Source organism: Hemibagrus wyckioides, linkage group LG29 (genome assembly GCF_019097595.1).
Source record: "Hemibagrus wyckioides isolate EC202008001 linkage group LG29, SWU_Hwy_1.0, whole genome shotgun sequence".
Taxonomy (NCBI): Eukaryota; Metazoa; Chordata; class Actinopteri; order Siluriformes; family Bagridae; genus Hemibagrus; species Hemibagrus wyckioides.
In genome coordinates, this window is record NC_080738.1 from 11,242,458 (window position 1) to 11,255,773 (window position 13,316).

The 13,316-nt window shown below is 39.4% G+C and overlaps 1 protein-coding gene across 4 annotated transcripts in view; it reads left to right on the forward strand.

Moving 5' to 3' along the window:
• Positions 1-13,316, forward strand: part of slit1a (slit homolog 1a (Drosophila)) — an 88,238-nt gene that overhangs the window by 42,838 nt on the left and 32,084 nt on the right. For all 4 annotated transcript variants that reach the window (XM_058384890.1, XM_058384892.1, XM_058384889.1 and 1 more), the window contains exons 8-13: positions 564-727; positions 3,614-3,761; positions 9,913-9,984; positions 12,196-12,267; positions 12,505-12,576; positions 12,822-12,965. In XM_058384890.1, coding sequence (XP_058240873.1) covers positions 564-727; positions 3,614-3,761; positions 9,913-9,984; positions 12,196-12,267; positions 12,505-12,576; positions 12,822-12,965 — 672 coding nt within the window. The remainder of the gene's footprint in view (positions 1-563; positions 728-3,613; positions 3,762-9,912; positions 9,985-12,195; positions 12,268-12,504; positions 12,577-12,821; positions 12,966-13,316) is intronic.

Genomic DNA, 13,316 nt, shown 5'->3' on the forward strand with positions numbered 1-13,316 from the left:
CCAGAAGACACACACTGTATCATTCCATGGAGTCTTGGTGGGCAGCCATAGGCCACAGTAGGGTTTGTAGCCATGCCAGAAACCATTTCCTCAGTTGATCCTCAGAAGATTCAGAGCGAACAGCCATAGAAATGAATACCCCCCTCTGACCCTATTGTGTATATATAATTAGAAAATGTGAATGCATGCTGAAATAAAGATGACTAGTTTCCCAAATTTTCATAAAGTTTTTTTTAAACTAACTTTTTAAACTACAACTTGTTTTTTTCTCCAGATTACAGAACATTAGACACGATCGCTTTGGGTTTCTGTCACGAGATGTGATGGTCTTGACGAGAGAATTGACAATAATAAAATTTGTTATACACCAAGGACGATGAGACAATATGAAGATGATGCATGACATAAATCCGGCTGTACTTTTCAATTATAAACCATTCCAATAATAATTGTATGAAATATAGTAACTGTATCTGTATTTCCTCTGTATTTGCCCTGATGAAAGCTTTTGTATATCCGTAATATCTGAACCGCCTCATTATAACTGGACTTTCCTCCTTCAGCCGTTTGCACTCAAATAATCTGAATTGCGACTGCCACCTGTCCTGGTTGTCCCAGTGGCTGCGTCAGAGGCCAACGCTTGGTCTGTTCACACAGTGCTCATCTCCACCACAGCTCCGTGGGATCAACGTGGCCGAGATCCAGAAACATGAGTTCAGTTGTTCAGGTAACTCCGTTTTTTTAAATAAAAACACCTTTCCAGCTGTTGTTCAGGAACATACAGTGCTAGGACCTTCAGCTGGTTTATTGTCCTTACTGCCATGCAATATCAAACACAGCCATGTTGATAACAGCTGGCTCTTATTTCCTCAGCCAGAATAAAAAGAGAGAACAGATATGCGCTGGTGTTTCCCAGATAAGTCTAAGACAACAGGTAACTCCCTCATTCGACTCAAAGAAAGTATTGAGGCTGTATGGGTATGCAAAGTCATCCCTAGTTCCCAATTCCCTCTGATGGTTTTGCGGTTAAATATTTGGTGTCAGGCTTAATTCGATTCTTGAGCCAAAAAATTTCTAATGAGGAATAAAAGTCAGTTGATTCCAGCTCTGTTAAACAGCCTTCATTGCCCTTGTATACTGTTACCATTGTTAGTGTAAATTTTTGGACGGACTTCCCCCATCCAAAGAAGCAGATTATATTCACAGAGACTTGCTTTTTTAGATAATCGCCAATTACACTCACTCCTTTGGGGCCCCAGAGGCCTCCAGTGAGACTGTTCAGTTTCTGTTCTTAGGCTAGCAGGACAAGGTTCTTTTAGACAGAACTAGGCCTTGTATTAATTACTCAGAGGAAGTCACAGCAGCTGAGTTTGGGAACATCATGGAGCCAGTGCAGGTTGGGGACTGAGAACCTTTTCACATGCCTTGTGATTTTCACACAAGCATGCAGCATGACAGGATATGAACTATTTACTGACAGTGGGAACTGAGCTTCAGGCAAGATACAGAGCAGATGATAAATAAAAAAGTTGGGAAAACACATCTGCAAATATGGTGAGCTGTGAAACCCATTGTCGTGTTTGGGGTTCGTTTGATCACTGAGAGGAGATATCGTGGATGTAACATCGATGCTTTTCAAGATTAGGAATTAAACTTTGCACTGATCTGGTTAAAAATTCTAGTTTTCTACATCGTCAGCTGAGGTACTGATCAGATTTCTGTTGATTATTATTACGCTTTCAGATTCAATGTTCTCAACATAAGACAAATCAGCAGCTTTTGTACTCTTATAATAGCCCAATATATTGAGCAGAAACGCAATCCACAAGCCTCAAAAATTTATCAGTATCTCCCAATCAGACAGACGTAAGCCATGTCTCCAGAGCCCTGACCAGCGCATGAACTCGCAGTGCAGAGATCATTACTGTGCGACTCGCTGGCACATAAATGCATGTTGGCTGCTTTTTTACAGGGAGGTGTGTGTGTGTGTGTGTGTGAGTGTGCATGTTTATGCATACGAAGACACCTGTGTGGGATTTAGGGTGGAACTGGTGGTGCATGAGTGGGATACATGTTGCTTTCTGGATGGTGGGAAGTCTTTTATCAAATTTAAACTTTTTATTTTATTTAATTCTATCCCGAAGAGTACAATTTGTTTTATCTCGTCGTGTTATGTTTGTTTTCTGAGAGTTAAATGATTATTGCTTTATCTACTTTCTATTGTCAAGGCTGTGGCTTAAGGCATTGTCTTTTGATAGGCTAAGCATTTAAGTAGTTGTAATTAAGTCAATGGGCCATGAACTAGAGCCAGGAATTTCACTGTGTAATGCTTATGTGTACAATTCCACTCGATATGGCCAGACACACTAGGGAAAAGTGTTTACCATTGAGATAGATGGCGCCAGACAGGCGTACACACCTTTGTTAATTCAATAATCTAGATTTGTTTTGTACAACTTGGATTAATCTGGACTCACCTAATAGGTGCTACAGGGAAATATTCAAGTATACTGAAGAATTGTTCCTTATTTGGCACATTTCGAGGGCATTGTGGTGCCCTCAGTGTGGCTTCTTTCTCTTCGGCTTTCTCTCTCCTTGACTCTACCTCCCTCTATTCTCTAGTGCCTTTCCTCGCTTCCCGTATGCCGGATGCGTTTCTCTGGTTATGAATTAACCAGTAGGCAGCCAGCACAACCAGAACTCTGTAAAAGAGAGAGAGAGAGAGAGAGAGAGAGAGAGAGAGAGAAGCGAATCAAATATTCATTGGTCGAAAGGCTCCCAAGGACCAGATTTGTTATGCAGTGCAAATTAGCCCATTTAAAAGTCTGTTTTATTCGCTTTCTAGGTTAGGCTGTCTAGAGGGTATCACAGTGCAGTGTTATCTTCTTATGACAGGTGCAGAGCGAAAAGTATCAGGAGAGAACATGGAGAGTGAGAGACGATTATAGTGTCTGCATATTGCTGCGCCCTCTTCTTTCAGAGGCTGGGGATAAAGCGCTGAATTGTGGTGAGAAGCGCTGATTGTGCGTATTTCAAAGAGCTCCCTTGGGCAGTGGACTGCATTAATGCGTCTTTAATATGCAGCGTATCGTACTAGAGGTGATTTGAGCTCGTCCTTGGCATTGCCAAGACACTATTACAACGGATTTTGTTTCAAAAGTAGTACAAACAAGAAATTCCATTTCTGTTTCATTTTTCCTTCTCTAAGTTCAACGATAGAATCCCTCATACTTCTCTTGCCTACAAGTACGTGCCATATATTTGCAAGGAACTTGTTGAACAGAAAAAGCTTAAGGTCAAACCTCATTTTTCCAGGGACTTGTCAAGACTAATGGTGCCTCAAGCCAAAGCCACAATCCTTTCCTCTATGGTCAGTGCTGAACTCAGGGGTTTGATTCTGCCTTAAAAATCCTTACCATCTTAACAAGATAGGAAGAAGATTCACCAGAACCCTTCATACATATTTATATCATTTTTTAAAATAATTGATGTGCTAATATTAAACATATTCGGTCCAAATGCTTAAACACAAGATAACACATCATATTGTTTACAAATACATCATGGAACAATAAAAAAAATGTTGTTATATTGCCTTTGTTAATGTTTGCAGGTCATGCAGAGAATTCCAGCCCTCAGACATGCAATCTTGCTTCTGGCTCCTGTCCTGCCATGTGCACCTGCAGCAATAACATAGTGGACTGCAGGGGTAAAGGACTAACAGCCATCCCGGCCAACCTGCCTGAAAACATGGCTGAAATGTGAGTATACCATGAGCTGAGATCAATATCAACTACTTCTACTATTATTACTACTAATACTTTAATATTAGCGTCTATCTTCTTTAAATCAGTTACACTCTGCTAGTGTAACTGTATATCTGAAATGACCATGAACAGCTTAATAATATTTTAATGTGTCCAGTCAACCTTCACATATGAGAGAAGAAAAAACGCTTAATGATATTGTATGTATGTTGAAACACTGTTTGCATGTTAAGGATCTAAAAGGGTCTTTTTCTCTATTAATGGGAATACTGGCTTACTGAACAGCATTTTCATCAGGTTTTCTCAAGAACACTGTACTTTCTTTCGTATCGAATCCACAGCTATGAAGCAGAAGTGTGTGCCCAAAATGATCCCATGTTTAACCCATTTTGATTAAGGTGGGCTCCAAGGGCAGCTTGGAAGGGCAGACTTCCGAGATTTAAACATAACATAATGTACATACATCATCCTCAGGGAGCCTGAGTATCTGACTGTTCCCCTTTTGCCCTTTTCATGCTGCGAACATATGTGAGCAATTACTCTAAAAACGACGGTGGCTTATCTGCATGCAGATGTCGCCTAGGGCATGAAGGCCATGGTTATGATAACTTACTGCTTCTAGGAAATCTCTTAAGATAATATCTTTATATTATGCAAGATTGTACATATCTTTTTTTTTTATGCATGCAGCCTGGTTAAACCTTTATCATATATTTGAAAAAAACCCTGGCAAAAATATCTGCTACTTAGAATTATGCTGATATAACTTATAATCATTGTACCGTCCACTTACTGCATTATATCATGATGAAATTAGCGATTCATTCAGAAAACGGCCGAATAAAACACAACCTAAGAAAATTTACTTAGCTATATTTACAGTACATTTATTAATTCATTATTTATCCAACATTTTTTTATCCAAAATGACTTACAATTGCGCTGGCAAGATGTATGTTAATGGCCTTACTTAAGGAAAAAGTCTATATATATATATATATATAGTAGTCATATCTGACTAGTTACATTTGGTAGTAAATAAAACACTAACATTTTATTTTTACTAACCGGAAGTATACGCCTTTTCCTTATCGATGGCATATAATGCTAAACACATGTAAATAATTTATAAGTGGTTTAGAAGTGTGTCTTTCAAGTACTTGAAGTTGTTGAAATTATTAGTGTGAATACAATACTCACACTATTTATACTTTAAATAGCTTAGAATAGTGCAATAAGGTCGCACCTTCTGTAATAAATGTGTACATAATCCATTGTAGTACAGGAAAAAAGTAAATAAATCACCAATTTTCAGAATTAGAATTTTTAATGTGCATATTTACCTCTAACAATCCAGGCTAAGATAAAAAAAAATAATAAAATAAAATAATCAATACATGAATTAGCTTTCACCATATTTATTTAAGGTTCGGTTAGGAAGGTAGTTAGTTACCTTGACCACAAATTTGTCAGGCTTTAACATTGTTTTAGCTAACTAGCTATGTTTTCGAAAGTTTGCGGAAGACTCGTCTACATGTAAATGAGTAAAGTTAGTGTTATTGTATGACAGCAAGACAGATGGATAGGCTAAAACAATACTAGTCTTTTGCGAAAGCTTCTGCTCATAGAATTGATTCTTTGTTGAACAATGGGAGTCGTTTCAGTGATTGTTTAGCAAATAAATAACAATTATACCGGACCTGCCTAATATACGTGTCTGGAAAATTGATAACAGCAAAAGTATGAGTCCAAAGACTCTGTGACATCAAAGACATCAGAAAAATTGATCAGAGCCAAATATTCCTAAAGCATACTCAAGTACTGTATTTCTTCTAGATTGGAAGCAGATGTTAGCTCTGAAAAACTATAGACATTTTTGATAGTTTTGTGAAGCCAGGAACACCTTTCACTGTAAAATAAATTTACAGAACCTCTTACTGCTGATGTATTTCGTGAACATTATTTTATCCGGGGCCAAGCACTGAAAGGTGCTAGTTTGTTTTTTCAATGATTGAGATTTGGATTAAACCCAGTTAAACCAGGTAAGCCTATGCAAACTCCATAATAAATATAATAACTTGGATTGGAACTTGAAGGATTGTATTTCCATCTCTGAAGAAAAAATAAGGGCAGCAATGCTTTCGCAAGACCCCGCTTTGCGAACCACTAGTTTATAAAATATTTTATTTTCCATAAATCAAACATCATATTTAATTAAAGCAGTTTAAACATATCTTGAATTAATATCCAAGTCATTCAATTTAGATTCTCAATAACAGTAACTCTGGACTACAATATGAGGAGGAAAGTGAATTGTAGGAGGATTATCAGGAGGAACGTGAACTGCAGTTAAGACTTTGGATCTCGCTCACTCGTCAAGCTGTGCACATACAGTAGAGCAGGGTGGCCATGTTAGCAGCTCATTCATCCATCTATGGCCCAACTTACAGAAAGGAAACCATCAGGCTGTTCTCGCAGTGGAGAGATGCTATCGACAGGCTAATATGGCCTTGGCGTGATCTCAGTATTTTCTTGGCTGAGCACTTAGCTATCCTGGACGTTCCACTATATTGATGTAGCACTAAAAAATGCAGAATTGATTAAAATTTGGTTTCACTGTCAACGTTATTATGTAGCACATCTTGTAAAGCCATTCAGCTTCACTGTGGACTAATATAATTTAATAGATAATAATATAATACCCGTATTGGGGAATAGTTCTCACAGAAAGCCTGAGTGTGAGGAAAGATATAAGCAGGAACTGAAATTTGTTTCAATGTCATTCTTCATTGTCGAACAAAAGCAAAACGTCTCTTTTTGCATTCTTTAAGTTGCGGGTTAAAGGCTAGTGGACTGGTTTCTGCATTTCAATTTATTTAAAAAAAACATGTTTAAAAATACATTTACAACATGGGTCTTGCTTAATAACCCTGACCCATTTTCAGTGCCTTGGCAACAACGTTCAGAGGCGGCCAGAACCTTCCCAAGTGGCATGACAGCCCAGAAGATGGGGTTCATATTTGAAGTAACTTTGGTTCTGTACAGTCCTGTAGCCATCTTGACACAGGTGCTAATATGATAACAAACACTTCTTCTTATAACACTTTGTCCAGAATAAAATTTTGCAGTATTGTGAATGCTCCCCAGAAAATCCTGTTTAGTCTATGTTCAGTCAGATGTATCTACTAATACTCCCAAATTAATGTGTCTCCATTCTCAGACCTTCAATAAAAAAAAAAAAAAAAAAAAACCGGTCCTCCTTAGCCATCCAGTGAATTTGGTTTCCCCAGTGGCCTTGAAATGTTTTCCCTTTTCAAAATAAGTTATGAAAGTGTGTCCTATGATATACGAGGTCAATATATTACATCAAAAACAAAAGAAAGCCTTATATGATATAACAAAAAAAAATTTTGCCCTTCCCCATCACACGGTTCCTCCAGGACTGCACCACCTAAGCACTCCACTATACATATTTTATCCATCTTTTCACAAGGTTTTCCTCAGCCTTCATTATACAATAGTTTTCAATTACAGCAGGACAGCCATGCTTCCTCATGGCCTCGAAACAAATCACAGAAGCCCAACAGTCATTATTTTTCTGCTTCCTGGTCTGGGCCTACGTGGGAGTGTGTTTGTAATGTCTATGATTACAGCAGATTGGGGGTTTCAAAAGCATGCTTTTTTTCAGCCAGGCTTGTTTTTGACAGTTATGCTGCTTTTTTAGCAAAACTGCCCTTTGCTTTTTTGCCTTTTTGGGTATTTCAGTATAAAGCCAAGGCATCATTATGAAGTTTCTTATGAAGTCCCAGTTTCAGATTTTTTTTTTAGTTCATATTAACAGTCACATCAGAGCAAATCAGTGTGATACTATTAGCTATCAAACTCTGAGCTGATGAATGGCATGGTATTGATTGTACTCCCTTGATTATTTCATTCTCTCTCATGGATTATTTTGGATGAGTGTCTCTCTTTTTGTCCTCTTTTGATTGTAGGCTCTGGGCAGCATGTCTGTAGATAATCAAGCCTGTCTTTGTGGAAGCTTTGTTCTGACCCGTAATCAATTCCATCAATTCCAGTCTGCCATTGTCTAAGCTTCTTTATTCATCAACTGATCTCTGCATCGTGACAAAACTTTAAGTCACCAAGTATTGATTTGTAGAGTTATATTCCTGCCTCAGACGTCTGGGAAGAGCATCTTGGTAGAATGTGTCTAGTAAATTAGTAAGGATGTGCACTTATAATGTCTGAAAAAGGATGAAGAATAAACTACTGTATAATGCCTGAAAAAGAGTGGTCCATATCATGAACTCTACAGGAATGTGCTTAGCTCTGTCCTGTGGTCTGGAACCACCACCATCCGTGCAATTTTATGTGCATTTCTTTAATTCCCACTAAATGCATCTTTGAAGTGGAATATCTCGCTTAATAAAAAATTATGCAAATCAGTCTTCACAGCCACCGCTGTTATTCCGTTAAAATATTAATGATCTTCAAGGCCCAAATTTTAAATGCAACCACAGTTAATTTATCCAAGAGCAAAGAAGTGCCTTTGTGGTGGCTTATGTATGCAAGCAGAGGCAGTTTTGTCTGCACTGATGGTCTAGGTCACTTCACAGCTTTTAAAATTGCCCCTTTTAATAAGGCTTAGGGGGGATCAAGGCTTATGCCTTGTGGCAGAGGTGAAATGTGTGGTCATTAAGCGAAAGCTTCTTAAGTTTAAAAAAAAAAAAAAAATCAGACCAGCATGCACAGCCACTAATGGGACTCTCAAAACGCGAGAGAAATAAACCTTTATTGCGTTCCCGGACTTTTTCCAGCACAGCTGACGCTGATTAGAGCCGTCCAATTCGTAAAGATTCCGCAAAGGGATCACCACACATGCGATTAATAACAGTTAAACAGTCTGAATTTGAGCTTTTGGCGCTCTCGGACTTGTCATTACACACACAGCACATAGACATAGTCAGCCGGTGACATATATACACGCAATTAAGTTAAAGAGGACATCAGTAAATCAGTACATCAACAGCCAGACGCATACATGAGACGTTTTGTGACACAGAGATGTATATGATACGTGCGTAATCACAATGCGCACACATTGCTTCAGTACATATCTGTAAGTGTGTAATGACACAAGCGCAGGTGCATGGAGCTAAAGCCGTAGAGACAGATTCTGGACCTGAGACTCGGCAAGATTGATGGCGAGAACTGATTGTGTGTGGCTTAATACTAACTCTCCTAATGGCTGCCTGCGATGTAAAAAGAGGCCAGAACAACTTGTGGTTTCTAATGATGCCAGCAGTGTAGTGGTTGGAGGAATCTCAGATGTCTGAGACTCAAACTTGCTCAGGGTCCTGGTTCGGTAACACTGAAACTGAACTAAAGTCACATAGCACTGCTTTTACTCACCTTGATCAGTGCTTACCTTAGCTATCTTTTTTCTAAATTCAGTTAGAAGGTGGAAGAGGAACAACGTCAGTCCTTAAGGGTGGGGTGAACAGCCGTCAGGTGCTCGTTTGGCAAGTTTCTAGTCAGATAATGAGACGTTGGGTTTACATTGGCTGAGGTTTAGTTCTTTTATTTAACCCTTGCATTTAATAATTCTGCTCTTGACAGTGCATAATGCCATTACTGCCAGCTTCTACCATACAAAGTTGTAGATACTCTTCAGACTCTTAAGTAGGTGGTGATGTAGTGGGCTAAAAGACCAACATCTTGGTTTTAGAATGTAAGTGGAGCCTAAAGCTAACAATCTCTACAGATTTTTATTCAGTATAAATGCATCTGAAATATAAGTTCTTGCGGATCTTGAGGTCCTTCTGATCAAATATGTTCAGAAAGCGAGTGAGCTGGCCCGAGGAAAGAGACCCGAGGCCAACAATGTCAGTTGAAATGCAAATTACCTTCCCTTATTACAATCATGTCTATGATTTTCATTGTCATTGTCGCTGGCACAATAACTTGTTATTATGTAAATATGATCCAGTTGAGGCCGGGATAACAAGAAGCACCTGACCATTATGCAATCGGGCCGAGCGGCTGCATGTTAATGAGCTTTGTTGCCATGGTGCTCTTTGTTGTCTAGTTTTCTGACTTCCACCAATGTCCCTCTCTTCTTCTTTTTTTTTCCCTCTTTACACAGACGACTGGAACAGAACGGCATCAAGTCCGTCCCACCAGGAGCGTTTTCGCCTTACAAGAAGCTGCGCCGAATGTGAGTTTACTGAGCCAACGTCACTGGAAATAGAATAAACTAATAATAATTTAGCATGTTATATTATCTTGTATTTTCAAAATTGGACACAGTCTCTTGGAAAGGGATAAAATACTTCAATGTCAAACAATCAAAACAAAAACGACAGCACGACGAGGCAAATCTAGTTTTTCTGCATGATTGTTAACTGCATAGCATCTTTCCTACTGGATTTCAGGCAATCCTCGGACATCCTTGCATCAGTGCTATGGTAATGTTTGATTGGTCTTCCATATCTTAGTGTTTAGAATGAATGAACAGACAGTCATGGGCAATATCATTGAATAAGGGAGGTCTGGGGAAGGCCAGGGGAAATCCGCTGGTCACACTTGGATCTCTCCCACAGCCAGCAACCAGTGGACAATAATATGACAAAAGGCAGAAGCAAAAATAACATCAAACATAAGAAAGAAAGAAAGCCCAAGAACACACAATCATACAGTTTATAGCTTATCTCTTTTCAGTAAAAGTTTACATAAATAAAGCACTTTTGTCTTTCTGCGTGTCTCATGTATTCTGTGAAATCCTATCCACTCTGCTATAAAGGCCTAGAAGCGTCCACAAATTGGAAACAAGAAGTCTAGAGCAAAACTGTGATCTTGAGAGGCATAATGTCCCACCACACCCATCTTCCAACCAGTTTGTCGATTTTTGTCTACATTGTCCAAAATCTGTCTGTGGGAACATGAATAATGATCTGTTTGTCCCAGGAAAAAAAATCCCAATGAATTAGATGGCATTTTGCTTTTTAATGAACCATTTTTTCACCAAATTACTGTACACAAGTTACAACAGTTCACTCACTGTAACTTTTGCCCAGAGGGATTACCGTCCATGTGAGGACAAACATCCCAGATGGAAGACTCTAGACATGATGGCCTGAATGACCTGAAGCAGCCACATCCACAAAAACTTTGGCTTTTGCCTAGTTTTGGCCCTCAAATAGCAGCCGTGGGAAGAAGGAGAATTTCTTTTTTTCCTATTTCAGAGACCGCTCACTTGTCCTTCAGTGATGCGTTGGTCTGGTAACCAAACGAGTCATGGCACTGCTTAATCTGTGTAAAAATAAAACTTACAAATTTCCCTCCCTTTTCCCTTGTCTGCTTTTTCAGCTGTCCCACTTGCCATCACAACTTTTCACCAAGCCGAAAGAGCCCAAGTAATCCACTAATGGAAGGGTGGTAAAGAAAAAGTTTGCTCCTCAACATTCCTGTTAAAACAAACCACAACCCTGTTTTAGAGTTGTCTGCTGGCTTCATGCACATCACAGTTATGGTCATTTTGTTGTTTTGTCACTTTTTCGAAAACCAATTTCTCATATGTAGACCACCTCTGGATAAAATGACTAGCTGCCAGAGTGATTTGCCAAATCATGGACATATTATTCACCTTCCACACTGTGCAGGAAATCAGACTTCTGTCTGGAGACAAACTCTCAATGTACTTCAGATCATATCAGTTTAAGTGCCTGGGAGGAACTATAGTATATCATAGTGAAGAGCACATATTTGGCTGAAGGACTCAATACCGCATGTTGTAGTTGATTCACATACATTCAGCTGACTTTTGTTGGGGTTGCTATCTAAATGTTTGTTAAGAAGACAGCCTCTTCTTTATACACTACTTCCCGAGTCAGATAGACAGAGCTGGAGCACTGTACATGCTTTTTTCCCCTTCTGAGACATTTTTTGAAGCACATTTAGAATATACTTGGCAGCCCTGTCTCGTCTAGGAAGCTCACGACACAAAGAATGACCACTGTGGTTTTGACAAAGGGCCACGAACCTGTGGAGTTTGTTAAACTGTGTTCCAGTATGAGGGAAAAGCCCTGTGCCTTTGTAATATCCCACCTCATCACTCTGCCATTGGGCAGACAGGCTGAGCCAGCCAGAAACCATGCCCTGGGCAACTGGATCGCCAGCCAACCCATGCTCAGCTCTCTGTGGGCAGCTACGTAAATGGGTGCAGACTGGGTGCCCAAAAAATGCCCCTTGCCTTGCCAGCAAAAGACTGATCAAACTGAGTGGAGACAGTCACGGGTAACTGATGTTCCAGTAGTACTAGGGAATGGGGACACAGGATTAGAGCACTTGTCTGAGTCAGTTATTCTTTTCTTTCTCATTCTCTTTAGTTCTGTCTTTTTCATTACCCTGTTTTTCCCTCCGTTTACAGAGACCTCAGCAACAACCAGATCTCTGAGATTGCTCCTGATGCCTTCCAAGGCCTGCGTTCCCTCAACTCTCTGTAAGTGTGTCTTGCTTGTCAAAATGTTTGTGTTGAATTCAACCGAAAGACGCCGAATCGTGTGGAGCGCAGATCAACTTTTCGAGTGTAAACATTTGAACTTATCAAGAGCCTCTCTGGGCATCTCAGCCTGACAGCTTAAAACAGTTACATTTGCTTGAAATATCAGCACCATATGTATCAGTCTGTTCGATTTAGACTCCCATTACTGCAAACACTACTTTGTCTGACCTTCAGGGTACTGTATGGGAATAAGATCACTGAGTTGCCCAAAGGAGTGTTCGATGGTCTCTACGCCCTCCAGCTGCTGTAAGTTTGACTTAGACTCCTAATAAATATATATACATATATATATATATATATATATATATATATATATATATATATATATATATATATATAAATACCATCAACCTGATTGAGGTGATAACCATAGTGTAACCTGCTGTCTGCATCAATTTGGCTCAATTCAACTTTACAAGTAGAAATTTGTCTTGTTTTGACATCAGTCTGGTTTTTCTCTCTGTGTGTCTTGTTTCCTCTCCCCTCCCCAGACTACTTAATGCCAATAAGATACACTGCGTCCGTGCTAATGCATTCCAAGACTTGCAGAACCTTTCTCTGCTGTCTCTCTATGACAATAAGATCCAGACTTTGGCCAAGGGCACCTTTGCCTCACTGCGTGCCATTCAGACACTGTAAGTGCCTCCCTACCTTTCGTTCTTCACATTCTTCATTCTCTCCTCTGATGAATCCATTCTAGAAAATTGCATCTCTTGGCCATACTAATTCCCTCAAGCAAAAGCGTACAATATGTTTGCCCAACTAGCTCAAGTGCCCTTTTCCCATACTTCAGCTCTATTGCCACCTTAATACACATAGTGACACATTTTGTTTACACCTGTAACCTTATCTCATAATACAGCAACGGCATAGGGATGTAAAGAAGCTATCATAAATCATTCACGCTAGTAATTTTATCTTAGGGGGACTTCAAACAATAGTCTGTATTCCTTCCGGGTTCCTGAACTGCTCCATAAAACCGTAGA